Below are 17,861 nucleotides of genomic sequence, written 5' to 3' on the forward strand. Positions count from 1 at the left end.
CGTGGCCAAGCGCTAGCATCAATCGAAATAATACATGGCAAGAAGGGGCAGAGAGAGAGTGAAGTGCTAGGGCAGGGGTGGGCAACTTTGATGATGGAGAGGGCCACTATATTTCCACAATCACTCCAGATAAAGAGGGCCATATTGCATATACTGTCGGGTAGTAAAGGCTTATCTCGGTATTTTAACTTTTTTTCCCGCAATTCTACGTCACACAAAAGTAGCAAAAATAGCCGATCTGCAAGCTCAGATGCTTGTAGATCTGCTATTTTTGAATTGGAATCCTGATTTTATTTTGCCATTTTTCTATTGGAATTCTGACTGGTAACATTTTTATTTAATTTCAAATGCATTTAGTTATACTTACTGTATGTTAACTTTATGAACTTAAATACAAATACATTGGACATACAAAAGACAATAGAATTGTAATACTAGTCATTAAGCTACTCATATAGACTGAAGTAATTAAAGCGGGTCATGTTTGCATGTTTTGGAATTGTAACAGCTGAAATCAATAATATATCAGTATTCCCATATTAACCTGCGGGCCGCATTAAGTGAAGGTGGGGGCCGCATGTGGCCCCCGGGCAGTGGTGGAAAGTAACTAAGTACATTTACTTAAGTACTGTACTTAAGTACAATTTTGAGGTATTTGTACTTTACTTGAGTATTTCCAATTTCCAATACTTTCACTTCTACTCCACTACATCTCAGAGGCAAATATTGTACTTTTACTCCACTACATTTACTTGAAAACTTTAGTTACTACTTACTTTGCAGATATAAACTATGATATAATAAAACATACATTAACCACTTTAGCCCTATTTTATACATAGGCTATTTGAAAATAGCAGATCTACAAGCTCGTGAGCTTGTAGATCGGCTATTTTCAAATATTTAGTACTTTTACTTTTGGTACTTTAAGTACATTTTGATGCCAATACTTTTGTACTTTTACTCAAGTTTTTTTTTTATTCTGGACTTTTACTTGTAACAGAGTATTTTTATATTGCAGTATTGGTACTTTTACTTAAGTAAAGAATTTGAGTACTTTTTCCACCACTGCCCCCGGGCCGCCAGTCTGAAGAGGTGAGTCTTTAGATTACGGCAGCTCTGTAATAATAATAATAATAATAATGATGACGTGCTGGTTGGTAGGGGTCAGTAAAGGGACAGACCTCGCCGCTGATGAGGTTGAGGTGTGACATGGAGGTGGCCTGGTCTCTCTTGCTGCCCTCCAGTCCCGAGGACAGGGTCAGCTTATGATGGGACCCTCTGGGCCTCAGACATCGACGCCTGCAACACAGACACACACCACAGACACACACACACACACACACACACACACACACACCACAGTTACAGTCAGTGGTGTAAAGTAACTAAGTACATTTACTCAAGTACTGCACTTAAGTACAGTTTTGAGGCATGTTTACTTTACTGGAGTATTTCCAATTTTCAATACTTGAAAATTCATTCAACTAATTACTCTCACATGATTATGTAAAAAGTTAATTACATTTACTTTTTACATAAATGTTTTTTTACATTAACACATTGAATGCCAATCGCGTAGATCTACACAAACCTATTTAAAGCCGCAGCGTGCCAGTCGCGTAGATCTACGCGAACCGCCGATTCCCATTGAAATTGCCCAAGGTGCACTTTCCGAATTTTTTTGATCCATTTCCGTTTCCGGTTTCCGATCGGAAACAGAATTATTCGGGTTCCGTTTTTTTCGATCGTATCCGCTTCCTGTCTGGGATCCTGTTTAAAACTCGATTTTCTCGGTTGTTGTTTTTCTCCTCGCTGATCACTGTTTACCGTTGATCGGCTGTATCTTCAAGATGGCGGCTCGCATTTGGAAACTGTTTTCGCTGGCCGTTTCTCACGGATCCGCTGTGTGTTTAGAACCAAATGAACGCGCACTTTTAACTTATTTAGCGAGGTCTGTGGCGACATGAAAAAAACAAAAAAACAACAATAAAACGCTGGCACTGGTGAGTACATTATGAGATTAAACTCTGGCATGGAATGTGTTAATGTAAATGTATAGGCTACTTCTACTTAAGTAAAGAATGTGAGTAGTACTTTCCCCATCTCTGCAGAGTATTGTTTTCTCAATTCTAAACTTGAATTGTGACTGTTGAATTTCTTATGAAGAATAAGAAAATAAATATGAAACATTTGTTATAAAATGTACCCATTTTTACCCATCTCATCACCATATGTCTTGTAGCCTACGACTGTAATGACCATAATGCGATAATTATATCGCCTGTAATGTAATTTGTAATGATAGACACTGTAGTTATAGCATAGACTGAAGTTGGAAAGGCTGTGCTCAGTGCCTGTGCCGATCGTGCTGGCGGTGCCACGTGCACCGAACGCACGTGCACGTTCATTCGCTGGGCACGCGAACGCACCCAATATTGTCCGATTAATTTTGAGGGGGGGGGCCTTTGATTTGGTGTAGTTCCACGGCCCTGAGGGGCCTTAACCCGGGTCTGAATGGAGTAGAAGTAAAAGTATAGAAAATTGGAAATACTCCAGTAAAGTAACAGTACCAAACAAGTACTGAAGTACAGTACTTGAGTAAATGTACTTAGTTACTTTCCACCACTGCCAATGAGGTATCTACATTTACTGCTCACCACAACCTACTCATCAACAACCTGGCCCCCTTCCCCCCAATTTTACGAGGATTTTACGGGATCACCGTGCGGACAGCGTTCACGGACAATATTCCATGATTTTTCAAAGGTAGGTAAAAACTGGGGTGACACTATTACAAGTTTACTCTGGCAGTTGAAGAGTTAATCTTAGGCATGATCTTTTGTGCTCTTTCCTATAAAGTTTATTATTTTTTGTTTTGTTTTCTACCTCCCCATGTAAAGCATTTTTTTTTTGTAACTACATTTTTATCCCGTGATTTTTGTAACCCATTTTTTTCACCCGGTGCCAATTTCCTAAGTGATCCTGGGCGCTACACCAGCCCTACACCAGTCCCCCACAGCCTCGGGAGGCCAGGGCCGAGCTCATGCCTCCTTCAATGCGTGAGAGCCAACTGACCTTCTTGTCACCTGACAGGGGGGAGTTTCCCCGGTAGGACGTAGCGTGTGGAAGGAACACGTTACTCCAACCAGTTCCCTTCCCCTCCATCAGGCGCCCCGGCTGGCCAGGGGGGAGGCGGTGTAGCGACCAGGATTACTACATGTTTTTGTGAGGGTATTAACTACCCTAGGAGACACGGGGAGAACATGCAAACTCCACACAGAGTAGGCCCTTTCGCCAACCCCACCTGGGGTATAGGGCGGAGGAGAAGAGACGCCACCTCCCCACGTAAAGCTTTGAGTGCCTAAACAAGTAAAAAATATTCTAAGATATTCCGAGAGATCATTATGATGTATATATACAGTGGTGGAGGTACCTGCAGTAGTAGAGCAGCAGACACAGCAGACAGAGCAGGATGACAGCCATGCCTCCCAGTATGGCCAGTAGGAACACTGTGTGATACATGCTGATGTCCTCGGCCAGCACGGGACCTTGACACACACACACACACAGGGGACACCACGACAAAAAACACACCGTCAGCAAGAAGTAGTAAGACCTTCACAAGACTTTGTTGGCCTCGAATGCGGTAGAAGCAAAGAATAATGCTAACACGATACAGCTGAATTATTACGCTTTTGAGTCGTGTTTTTTGTTTTGTTAACCCTTTAAGACCGGGAACGCATCCGTGTGTAATTGTAAAGATTTATTTGGCTATTCAAAAACAGCAGATCTACAAGCTCATAGCGTGTGTCGAGTGCCGCACTACGAGCTTGTAGATCTGCCAATTTCTTTTTTTTTATCATGGAAATGTGTGCAAATCTTTGAATATATATAATTGTAAAGTGAAAATGTTTAACCAAAATCTTTGCTTCAAACTTTTTTTCTGTCAAATTATATGTATTTGTCCGCGGACACCCCCCCCCCCCCCCCCCCCATCTCAAAATGTGTGTTCCAGGGACCCACAGAGAAAATTTATAGATATTATATTAAAAGATTTGCACACATTTTCACGATTTATTTAAAAAAAAAGAAGCTCATAGTGCCACGCTATGATCTTAAAATCTTAAAATGACACAGATGCGGTCTTAGTGGGTTAATACAATCTATTGTAAGGCTGTTACATACTGTACATCACATGTGTATGCATATATCTGTGTATGTGTTTGTCCACCAGAGGGTGCATAAAACACAGCACACCTCTGGTTTAAGGTGTTGTTTATTTCATAAAAACTGAAATAGTTTCCATGACATTAAATGAAAAGGAGGGTGAAAGCACAATGAAGAATAGCCCCTAAAACAATAATGGGTACGTTTTAAAAAAACACATTCTATTTGGCATTTAAAAGACTAGAGCACTCCTGGCAACAACAGTGGGAACTCTAGGGAATATGTTCATGGAATTGTTCTGGCCTTTTCTGCCATGAGAACTTTAGCATTTAAAGATACTGGAATCAGTGGTGTCATGTAACTAAGTACATTTACTCAAGTACTGTACTTAAGTTTTAAAAAAAAATGTATTTTCACTTTACTGGAGTATTTCCAATTTTCGGTACTTTTACTTCTACTCCACTACATCTCAGAGGCAAATATTGTACTTTTACTCCACTTCGATTAGATAATTATTTTTATTCAACCTTTATTTAACCAGTAAAATCACATTGAGACCATAGTCTCTTTTACGAGTGTGCTCTGGCCAAGAGAAGAGGCAAATAAATGTTACACAGCTCTGCCAGTAACAACAATACATGACATGACAAAAGGCAAACAAATGACATCCGTAATACCAAGAAAAACCTACTACCAGGGAGGCTCAGAGAGAATCTAAATAGCTAACCATTAACAGACTAATAAAAAACTAATAAGAACAATATATCATGAAACTACTAAGCTAATATAAACTAAGATCACAGCGTTTGCTACTTGTCAAAGCAGGAGCAATGGCTGGAGAGTGTGCCCATGGCAATCCTCTTAAAAGTCACTAGGGGGATCAAAGAAGCCAATTTTAATCTGGTCTGTAGGTCATTCCACGACCAAGGCCCAAAAAATGCAAGGCTTTTTTTTCCCTGCCTCAGATTTGGTATTTGGTACAAGCATTTGATCTGAGGTTAAAGTAATACTAGGTAACGTTTTCAACAAAACTAAAGTTAAATTGTATATCTTTTGTGAGTGGCAAAAGTTTCAAAACACCCACTCCATGAATTTCACCCCCGGAAGCCTTTTATTTATATATTTTCTATTGAACGGTGTCGGGGGGGACTTTCCCGGGAAAATGACGTCATCTGGCCGGAAAACGGAGGCGGAAATGCACTGGTTTCCTGTTTGGCCAGGAACTACCGCAACGGTTTCCTGTTTGGCCAGGAACTACCGCGCTAATAACAAAAAGGAACCTCACGCTGATTTTAAGAGAATGTAGGATTGGAAGATCGAAAAAGAACAGAAAAAGAAAGCACAGCTCATGGTAACTAATGCTCCACTGGCTAAGAGAAACGATCCGCAGATAGTATAAAACAATTAAAAGAACGCTTTTTGAAACGCTTCCGGCTTCCGGTGAAAACAAATGGAATTCTGGGTAATCGAGGACTAGGGAAATTGTATGCAGTGACGGTAGTGACCAGCAGAGGTTGCTAAAAATCGTTATTTGTGAATCTGCATTGTACAACTTTAAGCAAATTTTGGACTAGTTCAAATTTTGAACAAATATAAGTAGGGAGATTACCAAGAATGGCTTTATAGATAAAAGTGTACCAATGTAGCAACCTGCGAGATGCTAAGGAGGACCACCCTACTAAGGAGCACAGAATACAATGGTGCGTCCTGTAGGTAGAGCTGGTACTAAACCTCAATGCAGCATGATAAAGGGGATCAAGTCTGCCCAATGTTGAGGAACAGGCAAATCGGTACACAAACATGGCCATAATCAAGTTGCGACATAAAAAGGCTAGTGACCAGCCTTTTTCCGTGAGGCAGAAGAAAAACAGGACTTCGTTCTACAGAAGAAGCTCAGTGTGAACTTTAAACTTCTTAGCCAAGGCATCAATGTGGTGATTGAAGTTTAGCTTGTTATCCAACCAAATCCCAAGGTACTTGTAAAGTGCCACCCATTCGATTGTTACTCCATCCAAAGGAGTAATTATAATTTATTACATTATAAAACATACATTAACCACTTTAGTCCTAATTTATACCTAGGCTATTTGAAAATAGCCGATCTACAAGCTCCCAACGGTTGTGAGCTTGTAGATCTGCTAATTATATTTCTATATTGCAGAATTGATACTTTTACCTAAGTGAAATATCTAAGTACTTTTTCCACCACTGCCGAAATCATGAAACGACAACAAAAACAACATCGATTAGGGTCAAGCCTGTGAATTGTAGGTACATATCAAGAGACAGAACAACTTACAATGAGAGAGCACGGACTTTGCTCAAGAGCACTTTGTCAGGAGGACAGGGCGGTGGTTGTAGCAGTAGGGGGATTGAACCTGTGAACGTGTGGTTACGAGGACACGGGTTGAGGTGTGTGTTACCTGGATCCAAAGGGGACATGGCCAACACCCAGTATCCGAGCTGTGTAGCGCGGTACTTCACACGGAGATGCTGGCCTTCTCTGCTGACAGTACCCAGGGCGCTCTGCAACCATACGCCTACGGAGACACACACACACACACACAGAGTTCGGTATTCATTAGGTATTTTCATTGAATGCAGCAGTTTTCATTGTATGTCAGCTTTCATGTTTATCACGGTTTCTCATCTGTTAAAAAAGTAGGTTCGCCTCATTGAGAGGCAAGTCGAGTATCTTCAGTGGTGGAAAAAGTACTCAAATGTTTTACTCAAGTAAAAGTCTCAATACTGCAATGTAGAAGTACGTTGTGAGCTTGTAGATCGGCTATTTAATAGGTATAAAATAGAGCTTAAGTGGTTAATGTATGTTTTATAGTGTAATCATTTATATCTGCAAAGTAACTAGTAACTCAAGTTTTAAAATTGTAGTGGAGTAAAAGTACAATATTTGCCTCCGAGATGTAGTGGAGTAGAAGTATAGACAATTGGAAATACTCCAGTAAAGTAAAAGTACCTCAAAATTGTACTTAAGTACAGTACTTGAGTAAATGCACTTAGATACTTATTTTTTTGGTGAGTTGTTCAACAGATACTCAGTTTTTAGTTATTATGCGAATATGCGTCTTGTGTGTTGTTATTGTAGCATAACTTAAAAGACCAATTCATAGTCACAGTATGACGGTGAAAGAACAGATCTACAAGCTAACAATGAATGTGTCGCAAGACGTGTTGTAATCTTGTAGATCTGTTATTTTTGACAAGCAACACCCTTGTGCGATGGATTATAAATGTATCTTAAGAGACGAGATGTCTTTCTTTGCGTTGGACCCACCCAGCCAGAGCATTAACAGCACGACGAGAGACATTGTTTTGTTTTTTTAACAACCGACAGCTGACTCCTATTGGCTAAAAATAAAGCCACTTCCAACACAACAACACACAGCAACATTAACGAGCCTGACGACATGCAGCTGTCACACTGAAGGTATGTCACTGATTCAGGGTTTAGCTATGTGATTGCTCTCTGGGGAATCCCTGGAAAAGCAACATTCACATGTATGGTTAGAATACAACTTCGACTATGACCACTATGTTAACACTGCTATTCATGATACAAATATCAAAATTTAAATAGGGAGTGCAAGTGAAACATAAAAGACAGATACAGAGTCGTAGTTGTATATATATATATATATTTGTTTTTCAAACAGCAACAGTATGTATATGCATATTGCTCAGTGCTGTGTTCGTCCTGTGGAAGCAGTAAGCACTGAGAGAGATTCCAGGCAACCCTAGTCGCAATATGACAATTAATGACCCACGCGTTCATATTCAGACTCCGCCACTGGGAGGCGCTAACACACCAATATTCCAGGCGGGGACTCATATTGCACACTCAGCACAAAAGCAGTCAAAACAGTGTCTGCAGCTCAACGAAGACTAGCTTATTGATTGATTGGCTGGCTGACAGTGCAGACCCCCACCCCCCACGCCTGAGTCTAACCTCTCCCTCGCTCTAATAATGTGATGGCCTTGTTTACATTCACTGGCGAAACACTGACAAATAAAATGTCTCTATTGCCTCCTCATACAATCTGCACAGGAGCACAGGGGACGTTACTCGGTGTCCCCCATGACTGACTCTGATTCAATGCTAAATGGACTCTGCATTTACATAGCGCTTTTTTCCCCTAGCCTTTCAACCACTGAAATGTGCTTTATAATGTACCGTACTTCACACACACACACACACACACACACACACACACACACACACACACACACACACACACACACACACACACACACACACACACACACACACACACACACACACACACACACACACACACACACACACACACACACACACACACACAGCAACAGGGAATTACACATAATAATAATAATAATAACAATAATACATCCAATTTATATAGTGCTTTTCTTGCTTTACAACAAAACTAATAAAATAAACAACTTCTATTATTAGACTAAAAACTAAGCAAAGAAAAAAAACACCAAAGTAAAAGGCAGAAAAAGAGATTTGAAACTAGGCGGGGAAAGAGAGTCTGAAAAGGTGGGTTTTGATGGAGGCTTTGAACAGGGCAAGGGTGAGGTGGGAGTGAGTTCCAAAGGGAGGGGGCTGCAACTGAGAAAGCCCTGTGTCATCCCAGGTGCCCCAGACGTGGTATACATCCACACACACGGCAACCCACATTACATATTACAAATCCCACGGTATACAATCACAAATGAGCTAAATGTGCCATCATCACATGATAAATTACGTGGTATAGGCCTGAATTTTAGGCAGTATCGGAGGCATTTTCGATACTGGTGTCGATATCACAACAACTAAAAAACTAAAAATCTGAACTACCACAAGTGATTAAATATCCCAAGTATAAACCAGTGCTTAAGTGGTTAAGGTCCTTGCTCAAGGACACTTCGACGCACAGCCATGGAGAAGCCGGGGATCGAACCTGGAACATTCCGGCTCCGAGGTGGCCGTTGGACCTCCTAAGACCCTGCCGCCCCTGATGTAGGATTAACACGTTCAGCTGGTTGATGTGAAGCTGACTTGGGCTTAAATACCTCACATGTAAAAGCAGCTTTCAAGAGGACCACGTTTAATCCCTACTTAGCACAACAGCCATATTTTCACTTCCTTCACAGGTGTTGCCAATGATACTAATGAAGGCTCTGTTCCATTTAGTGTAGCACAGTGGGTCTCAGATTTTTCAATTTCCACGACCCCCATAACTCTGAGAGTGTACAAATGGAACCAAATGGACCTGTAACCGTTTGTACACTCTGAGTTACACACCCGTAAGGGGCCATTTGGAACCCCCATAAGGAAACATGAGGGTCCCTGGACCCAAATTTTAGACCCACTGGTGTAGCAGAGTGTTTCCAGTGAGCCAACGTGCACAATATCAGCACCCTGACTCTGTTTGACCGGAATGGAACAGAGCCTTCATTAGTATCATTGGTAAACACCTGTGAATGTATTCACAATATGTCTGCTGTGCATAGAGCCTATTCACTGAGATAACTCATTCATACTTAATAACTGGCTTTCAACTGGGGAACAATTTGAAGTTTTAGCTTCAGGGTTGCAATACAAAAAGACAAATTAAATGGCGTGAGAAGGAAAAGCTTGGTTTGACAATGGTTTGAGAGCTGCAATCTATATGCTTAATGTCCTCTGCTGACCGAGAGGTAATTACATTAAATACCTGGGCATTTGGCTTGATTCCAAGCTCTCATTTAAGGTTCATGTGGAGAACCTAACCAAAAACCTAAGAGGACAGATTGGTTTCCTCTATAGAAACGAGTCCCGTTTTTCTTTTGCCAGCGGAAAAACTGTTATTCAATCTGTCATGATGTCTGTGTTTGACTATGGTGATGTGCTGTACATGCACGCTTCAATCTCCACACTGAAGCCTCTTGATGCAGTCTACCACAGTGCCCTACGATTTATCACTGGTGATGATTATCACACCCATCACTGTATTTTATATGATAAAGTGGGTTGGCCATCTCTCGCAGTACGTAGAGAGCAACATTGTATTTTATTTATTTATAAGGCCTTGTGTGGTAAGCTTCCTTTGTACCTTGTATCTTCGCTTTAGAACCAAAGGTTACTGGACATTCAACACGTTCACAAACACACATTAGATATACCAGTCCACGTAAGAGCAGTGAACAAGGAAAGAGCTGCTTTCATTCATTATGCTCCACACAAATGGAACAAACTTCAGGACCCTCTGAAACTGGAGCGATAGGTCTCAATGGAGACATTTAGGGGACTTCTTGAGGACACTACATAGTAACTGCACCCGTTTCATGTAACACTATATTCATTTGTATCTGTGACGATTGTAATATGATTCAAATGTTTATTGTTTTTCATTATGTATGTGTTGTATATGTTTGATATGCTGTTATCAGGGCGTCCTTGAGAAAGAGAGCTTGCTCTCAATGGGTTTCCCTGAAAAATAAAGGAAAAATAAAGGAAAAGTGTCCAGGTTGTAAATGTATCAATGGAAGTGTAGGGAGACCCCTTCCAACCATTGAAGATAATGTGAAGTACTAGTTATATTTTAACATACTCTGCCATACAGATGTAGTTATATTTTAACATACTCTACCATACACATGTACTAGTTGTATTAACTTTAAAATAAGTTCCATATTGTAGCTTTAAGATGGATTATGGGGTGTAATAATGGCTCTTGAAGTGGGTTTGTTTGTACTGTGAACAGGTCAGCAGAGCTACAGTAGAACACAGTAGGTTTAATACTGCTGCCTGCACTGCAGTTGTAACTGTACTGTCTGAAAGAGAGGAAACGCACCCGGAAACACTATGAATAAAAGGAGAGCTGGAGAGGAAGGGGGTCCAGGAAACCAACGTTCTGGAAAGAGGAAATGGAGGGGGAGAGGGAGAGAGAAAGAGAGGAGAGGAGAGGGAGAGAGAGATAAGAGGAGAAGGGAAGATGGGAAACAATGGCCATGACTCAGCACCTTTATTGCACGCTCTCTACCTTGTAGTGCATGCGCGTGCACACACACACGCACACAGCTTGTTTATTTCCACATTATTTCCACAGGGGAAATCTACCTCCTTAGTTCCCATTGAAGCCTCATTTATACTGCGTAGTACCATGGTGTTGCTCGCCAAAACATATGGCAGATAATATATAAAAACTCATAACAAGCAAACAAGAGCCTGGTAACTACCTTTCTGTCTCCATTCTGTGTTCAGAATCAAAGGTAATTAAAAAGATCATTATACGAACAAGTAGACAGTTAATTGTCATCACAATGAAAATCTCATTCGACAGATACCCGTCTGCTCAATCCAACACAGTGGTTCTCAAACGTTTTCATGTCAGGGACCCCCAAAACTAGTAGGTATTTGGCTACAGACCACATCGGCCTACATTTTGTGCCAAGACCCCCCCTCAAGGACCACCTGTGGGCCCCGGGGCCCACTTTGAGAAGCACCGGTCTAACAGATCACAGCACAGATTGCAGCTGTATGGTTTTGACATAATGGGCATAATAGTATTGTCAATAAAGATGCCAATTCAAATCCAGTTTTAGGTCGACAGCTGTGTGCACGTGTGTTTTTCAATGTTAAAAACAACAAGCAGTGTTCATGTCTACACCTGCGGTCTGCGGCCACCTTCCCTGCGCGCGTGTGCACGTGTGTGCACACACACACACACACACACACACACACACACACAGCTAGCTAACTTGATCCGTTCATAGGTGACATCATTTCACCGAAAATACAAAACATCAGACAACAGAAGAGCTGACACTGTGTGTGGTGTCAGAGAGAATGAATACAGAGTTTGTTTCAATTTGACTGTGTAGGATTGTCAGGTATTATTATTACTATCATTAATGTGTGTTCATGTGTTAACATGTTATGATCCGTGTTGTCATGGTAACAATGGTGTATTTGTCAACAATACATTATCAGCCACAAGCGTCCCTTTAATGTAGCTGCAGGCATTTCAATGTATTCTTCTGTGTCTATGACACTCACTGTAACACACACACACACACACACACACACATTACTATACTTGTGAGGACATCAGCATTTTAGGATGCCATTGAAAATAGCCAATAAATAGCAGATCTACAAGCATACGTGTCACGTTGAGCTTGTAGATCGCCAAGTTTTCAGTGCACAATGACTACGTCTCACATTCTGACTATACTTGTTGGGACATTTGGCCCTCACATACAAGTACACACACACACACAGACACTCACGCACACACATTTAACTGCTCAGTGGAGAAACTCAATTAGATGTCGAGCCATTCTGTGGTGTTGTTTATTTGGGGGGGGGGGGTTGCTAAGCGACCAGAGGGGTCCGGAGGGAGAAAGAGAATGGGTGTTCTGATTGGTCAGAAGTCTCACATCTACACCGTATGAATGAATTCTGTAAGTTTGGAGCAAAGACACAACAGTCCTCTGCTACACTTCTTGCACTGGTTTTGTAATAAATCATCGCTGTTAGGTGGAAACCTTTTATGTCCCAAACTGTTACTTTTTTCTGTGTTCCACTGGATCCAATGTAGTTATTAGTCACAATTGATTGTAAATGTTTTCAGTGGTTAAACATATAAAACCCAGACAGACTAAACCAGACTTTCATTTTCAAAATATTTCACATTCAGAAAATAGCAGATCACAACGTGTTGCATTGCCACACGTTGGGACCTTATAGATTGGCTATTTTTGCACGCCACTGTTGTAAAACAAAGTAGGACATTAATTTACGAGAAAATAAAAAGTTTCAAATGTTGAAATATGGAGAATATGGAGCTTTACTCGACGTGGAGACTGTACTAGAATAGAACAAAAAGAACCTCATTGTCCACATGTAGAAATGTGACTTTGACTTCACCATGACGGATCTAAGTCAAGATCACATAAACAAGCAGAAGAGAAGCTTGAAATCCAAGCCCAATTCATGTTAGTAAGAAAACTCCATGTTTAAGAAATGGAATTTGAATTAAAGCTCCACTATGTGACTTTTTCACATTACTGTATGTGTGTAAAGTAACCAAGTACATTTACTTAAAGGGGAAATCCACCCCTTTTCAATATTTAACTATGTCATTAATATAGCATAAAGGAAAATTACACTGTGATGACTCATCATGGTGTAATTTGCAATGTTAAACCCACAATCAATCCTCCAGTTCAAGGCGACACAGAAAGGGGGGAACTTTTTTCTTATTTCCACACAACTCCTTTATGCTATATTAATGACATAGTTAAATATTGAAAAGGGGTGGATTTCCCCTTTAAGTGCTGTACTTAAGTACAATTTTAAGGTACTTTTACTTTACTGGAGTATTTTCAATTGTCTACGCTTTTACTTCTACTCCACTACATCTCAGAGGCAAATATTGTGCTTTTAGTCCACTACAATTATTTGAAAGAATAATAATAATTGCAGGAACTTTCCCTGGCCCGAATAAACAATACTACATTACCCAGAAAGCTCACCAGTGTACTCTGGCTAAAACACATTATGACTGAACAGTTTCCGCATCCACCAGACCACTGACCGTTAAAATACTTCAAAATGCTGCCTGGAAACAGGTGAAGTTGAATGATAAGATATAAGACTGATAATCCTTACTCACAGCAAATCTATTTATCCTCCACCTAGAGCTTTCTGTCAAGCCAAGAGCTATATAGCCTTTATGTCAAGCCACTGCCGGTGGGGGGCAGCTTGTAGATCAGATATTTTCTATATTTTGGAAATAAATAATAATAAACAAATAAATACATTGTATCTCTATTGAAAATGTGCATCTATGATGACATGCCCAGAATAGGGACGGCGGGTTGAAAGCGGTTCAAATGAAAGGCATGAACACTGCAGCTGTGTCATGACTCTGTGCTCATGCAGTGTTAGCCAGTGGTGGAAAAAGTACTCAAATGTTTTACTTAAGTAAAAGTATCAATACTGCAATGTAGAAGTACTCCGTTACAAGTGAAAGTCCGGAATTCAAAATTTACTTGAGTAAAAGTAAAAAAGTATTGGTATTAAAATGTACTTAAAGTACCAAAAGTAAAAGTACTAAATGTTGGAAAATAGCAGATCTACAAGCTCACAACGCGTCGCGATGCGACGCGTTGTGAGCTTGTAGATCGGCTATTTTCAAATAGCCTATGTATAAAACAGGGCTAAAGTGGTTAATGTATGTTTTATAATAAAATAATTTATATTTGCAAAGTAACTAACATTTTCAAATAATTGTAGTGGAGTAAAAGTACAATATTTGGCTCTGAGATGTAGTGGAGTAGAAGTAAAAGTCCTGAAAATTGAAAATACTCCAGTAAAGTAAAAGTACCTCAAAATTGTACTTAAGTACAGTACTTGAGTAAATGTACTTAGTTACTTTACACCACTGGTGTTAGCCCACTTAGACCGGGGAAATAATCTGTGTAATTTTGAGATTTCTTTGGCTATTTTTGGAGGAAAAAAAAACGTGAACATTTGTGCAAATCTTTGAATATATATATACATATACATTTTTAACTCAAATATGTGCTTCTGGGGGTCCCTGGAACAACATATTTTGAGACGGAGGGGGTTTGCGGACAAATACATATATCTTTGAGAACCACTGATATTATAGCAACTTAAAAAGTTTTTTTTTTTTTTTTTTAACTGTTAGGATTCAGAAGCAAAGATTTGAGTTACAAATGTTCACTTTAAAAACATATATATTCAAAAGATTTGCACAAATTTTCGCGGTTCAAAAAAAATAGCAGATCTACAAGCTACTGCTACTTGTAGGTCTGCTATTTTTTTTTTAATAGCCAAAGACATCTAAAAATGGACAAACAGATGCGTTGTCCCGGTCTTAATGGGTTAAAATAAATAACACAGCTCTGCTACTGTACTAGTGCGTGCCATGGAGCTGCATTCAGCCTGGCTTCTTTGAGCCCCGTCCAGGTCTGGTTATTATCCCCCCTCATGTCCCCGGGCCAACACTTGTGATGTGGGTGTGATGATCGGGAACATTTTCTTTTGGTGTGTTTTTGATTTTGCTGATTAATTTTGGTTCCGCCACATTCCAGTGGGTTCTTTAGTAGCCTTATGAATAATGCCTTTCATGGCTCCAGCAGTCTGCTAGAAGGCAGGAGTTTACTCTACACGTTTACGTGTGTGTGCATTAGGGGTGGGACGATATATCGATATCGCGATATATCGCGATACTTTCTCCCGCGATAACTAATCGATATACTGCCGAAAATTTTCGATATATATATATATTTTTTAAAGTTTGTGATACGTTGTTTTTCCTACTCTGTATTTGTGTAATGATGATTTTGAACTGTTTGGTGCTATTTTATGTGTTTATGAATTGAATACAAGGACTATCGTGATATATCGTTGGTGAAATTTCATGCAATATATCGTGATATCGCAATATATCGATATTTTCAGATATCGTGATATATCGTTGGTGAAATTTCTTGCAATATATATTGAATATCGTGATATCGCAATATATGGAATATCGTCGAATATCGTGATATATATTGTTATCGTGGGCCTAATATCGTGATATATATGGTATCGTGAGGTACCCATATCGTCCCACCCCTAGTGTGTATGTACTGTATGTGTAATGTGTATGGATCTTGTTGATGCTGATATGATGCTTTATTTTAACTCATTCACTGCCAAGAACGACTTCTGACGAGACGTCGTCCAAACACCCCACGCTGCCAAGGTCGACTTATGGCGACTTTTTGTTTTTTTTGTTGTTGTGGAGAGGCGGGGCACTGCTCCGCAGCCTGTGAATGATCCAAGCACCACCGAAGAAGAGTACACCCAGAAATCACATGATCACAACAAAAACAATCCAGGCATCTTTCACGTTAAAGGATTTATGAAAGTATTTTTTTCTCGGATTTCAGTTGTTTTCTAAGTGTTTTTCAAAAAACAAGCCACATTCAAACGGCCATGGCTCTGGAATGGAGGACCGCGTCCGCTCCCCCCCCCCCCCCCACCCCTACTAGCATACTTAATACTTATTGCTACATCAACATGGTTCCAACTACAAGACATGAATACTAAAAATTATCATAGAATAAAATCACCATAAAATAAAATGTGTGTGTGTGTGTGTGTCTGTGTCTGTGTGTGCTCACCCAGGCGGGGATCGAACCTCCAGGCGGGGATGTGGTCATTCTCTTTGAGGCCGCTGTCGGCGGGCAGGGGCACCGAGAATTTGATTGGCCGGTTCACCTGCAGTTCCGCCCCTTCGCCGGCCAATAGGTGAACGGAGATGGCCGCCACGGGCGTCAGCTCAAACCATTTATCTGGAAGCGGTTCGGAGAGAGATGGAGATTAGTGTCGGTTCTCATTTCAGTGTGAATTCAACTTCTCACCATCTAGCGCAGTGGTTCTCAAAGTGAGGTCCAGGGGACCCTCGGGGGTTCCTTGAGCGGGTTCCAAATGGACCCTTACGGGTCTGTAACTCTGAGAGTGAACAAATGGAACCAAAGTGTTCACTCTCAGAGTTGGGTGTCCTCAAAATTTTAAAGGTTTGACAACCACTGTTCTAGTTACAACTCAAGACTTAGCCACTTTAACCCTGGAGTCACTATGTTTGGCATGTCATTATATTGTCAAACAGTGAAATGTTGTCCATTTTTTACCCTATTATAGGTCCAACATAGCAGATCTACAAGGTCACAACATGTCGCGACCACTTTCTTACTGCTGACGCTCCAATCCACAAAAAGATACAATGATCTTCAATTCCTAGATCAACCATCAATCAACCGATAGTTAACACATTGAATGCCAAAAACGGTCCGGACCGTTTTTGAGGGTCCAAACGAGAAGTGCCGAAAACGGTCCGGACCGTTTTTGACCCAATTCTATTTTTATACATGTGGGCCACGTGGGGCGCTAAAACGAAACTTTGACATCACCCAAAGAGTTTCTGAGAAGAAGAGGCTGGATGTGGCTCCATGTCAAAAATCCTTCCGGTCGGCGTTTTCAATGTTATCTCCTTGACTAAAAGCTTAATATCTCCATTTCTTTTTAATGTGGTGGAAACGAGCCGTTTTCGATCGGCGATCACGCTGCAATGGAGGATCGCGTTGGAAATATTATTGTTCCAGGCGTTAGTCGGGACCCTCCGCCGTCTCGCACGCACGCTTTGTTTACATGCACTTCCGCGTCGGGGCTTCTCACAGCACGAAACGTATAACGCAAGTGGATGGAAGAAATGCAGGCACTCAACGTATAATATTTTAATAAACCTCTGGCACCCAATGTGTTAAAGGACGACTTCACCCATTTTCAACCTATGTTCATATACTAGATCCTCACGATAAAATGGTGTCATTATTTTCTACTCAGTCTGTGTCTCATAGGAGGGCTGAGGACACTTTAGAAACCCGTCTACCAGTGACATCGTTAGGAAGGTTTTTTTCTTCTTCAATGTTTAAATGTTTTTATTTCAATTTGTATTAACGTGAGAACAATGGCTTCCATTATAGCATGCTAACTTTCCAGGAATAGAAGCCTGCAGTTTCTGCAGGTTGAAAATGGGTGAAGTCGTCCTTTAACTCTTTCATTGCCATGGAATTATCATTATTTTATTTTTTTTCTCAAAGGAACTAGGAGATAACGCTATAAAATGTAATGTTCCATC

The 17,861-nt window shown here is 40.6% G+C and overlaps 1 protein-coding gene across 1 annotated transcript in view; it reads right to left on the bottom strand.

The window, feature by feature from the left end:
• The window catches only part of fam171a1 (family with sequence similarity 171 member A1), an 83,537-nt gene that overhangs the window by 10,376 nt on the left and 55,300 nt on the right, over nucleotides 1-17,861 (bottom strand). Inside the window, exons 5-8 of the mRNA XM_080426355.1 lie at nucleotides 16,345-16,515; nucleotides 6,594-6,710; nucleotides 3,437-3,551; nucleotides 1,185-1,302 (exon numbers count right to left, since the gene is read on the bottom strand). Coding sequence (XP_080282481.1) covers nucleotides 1,185-1,302; nucleotides 3,437-3,551; nucleotides 6,594-6,710; nucleotides 16,345-16,515 — 521 coding nt within the window. The remainder of the gene's footprint in view (nucleotides 1-1,184; nucleotides 1,303-3,436; nucleotides 3,552-6,593; nucleotides 6,711-16,344; nucleotides 16,516-17,861) is intronic.

Source organism: Gymnoscopelus braueri, assembly GCF_963280865.1.
Source record: "Gymnoscopelus braueri genome assembly, chromosome: 4".
In the NCBI taxonomy this organism is placed as follows: Eukaryota; Metazoa; Chordata; class Actinopteri; order Myctophiformes; family Myctophidae; genus Gymnoscopelus; species Gymnoscopelus braueri.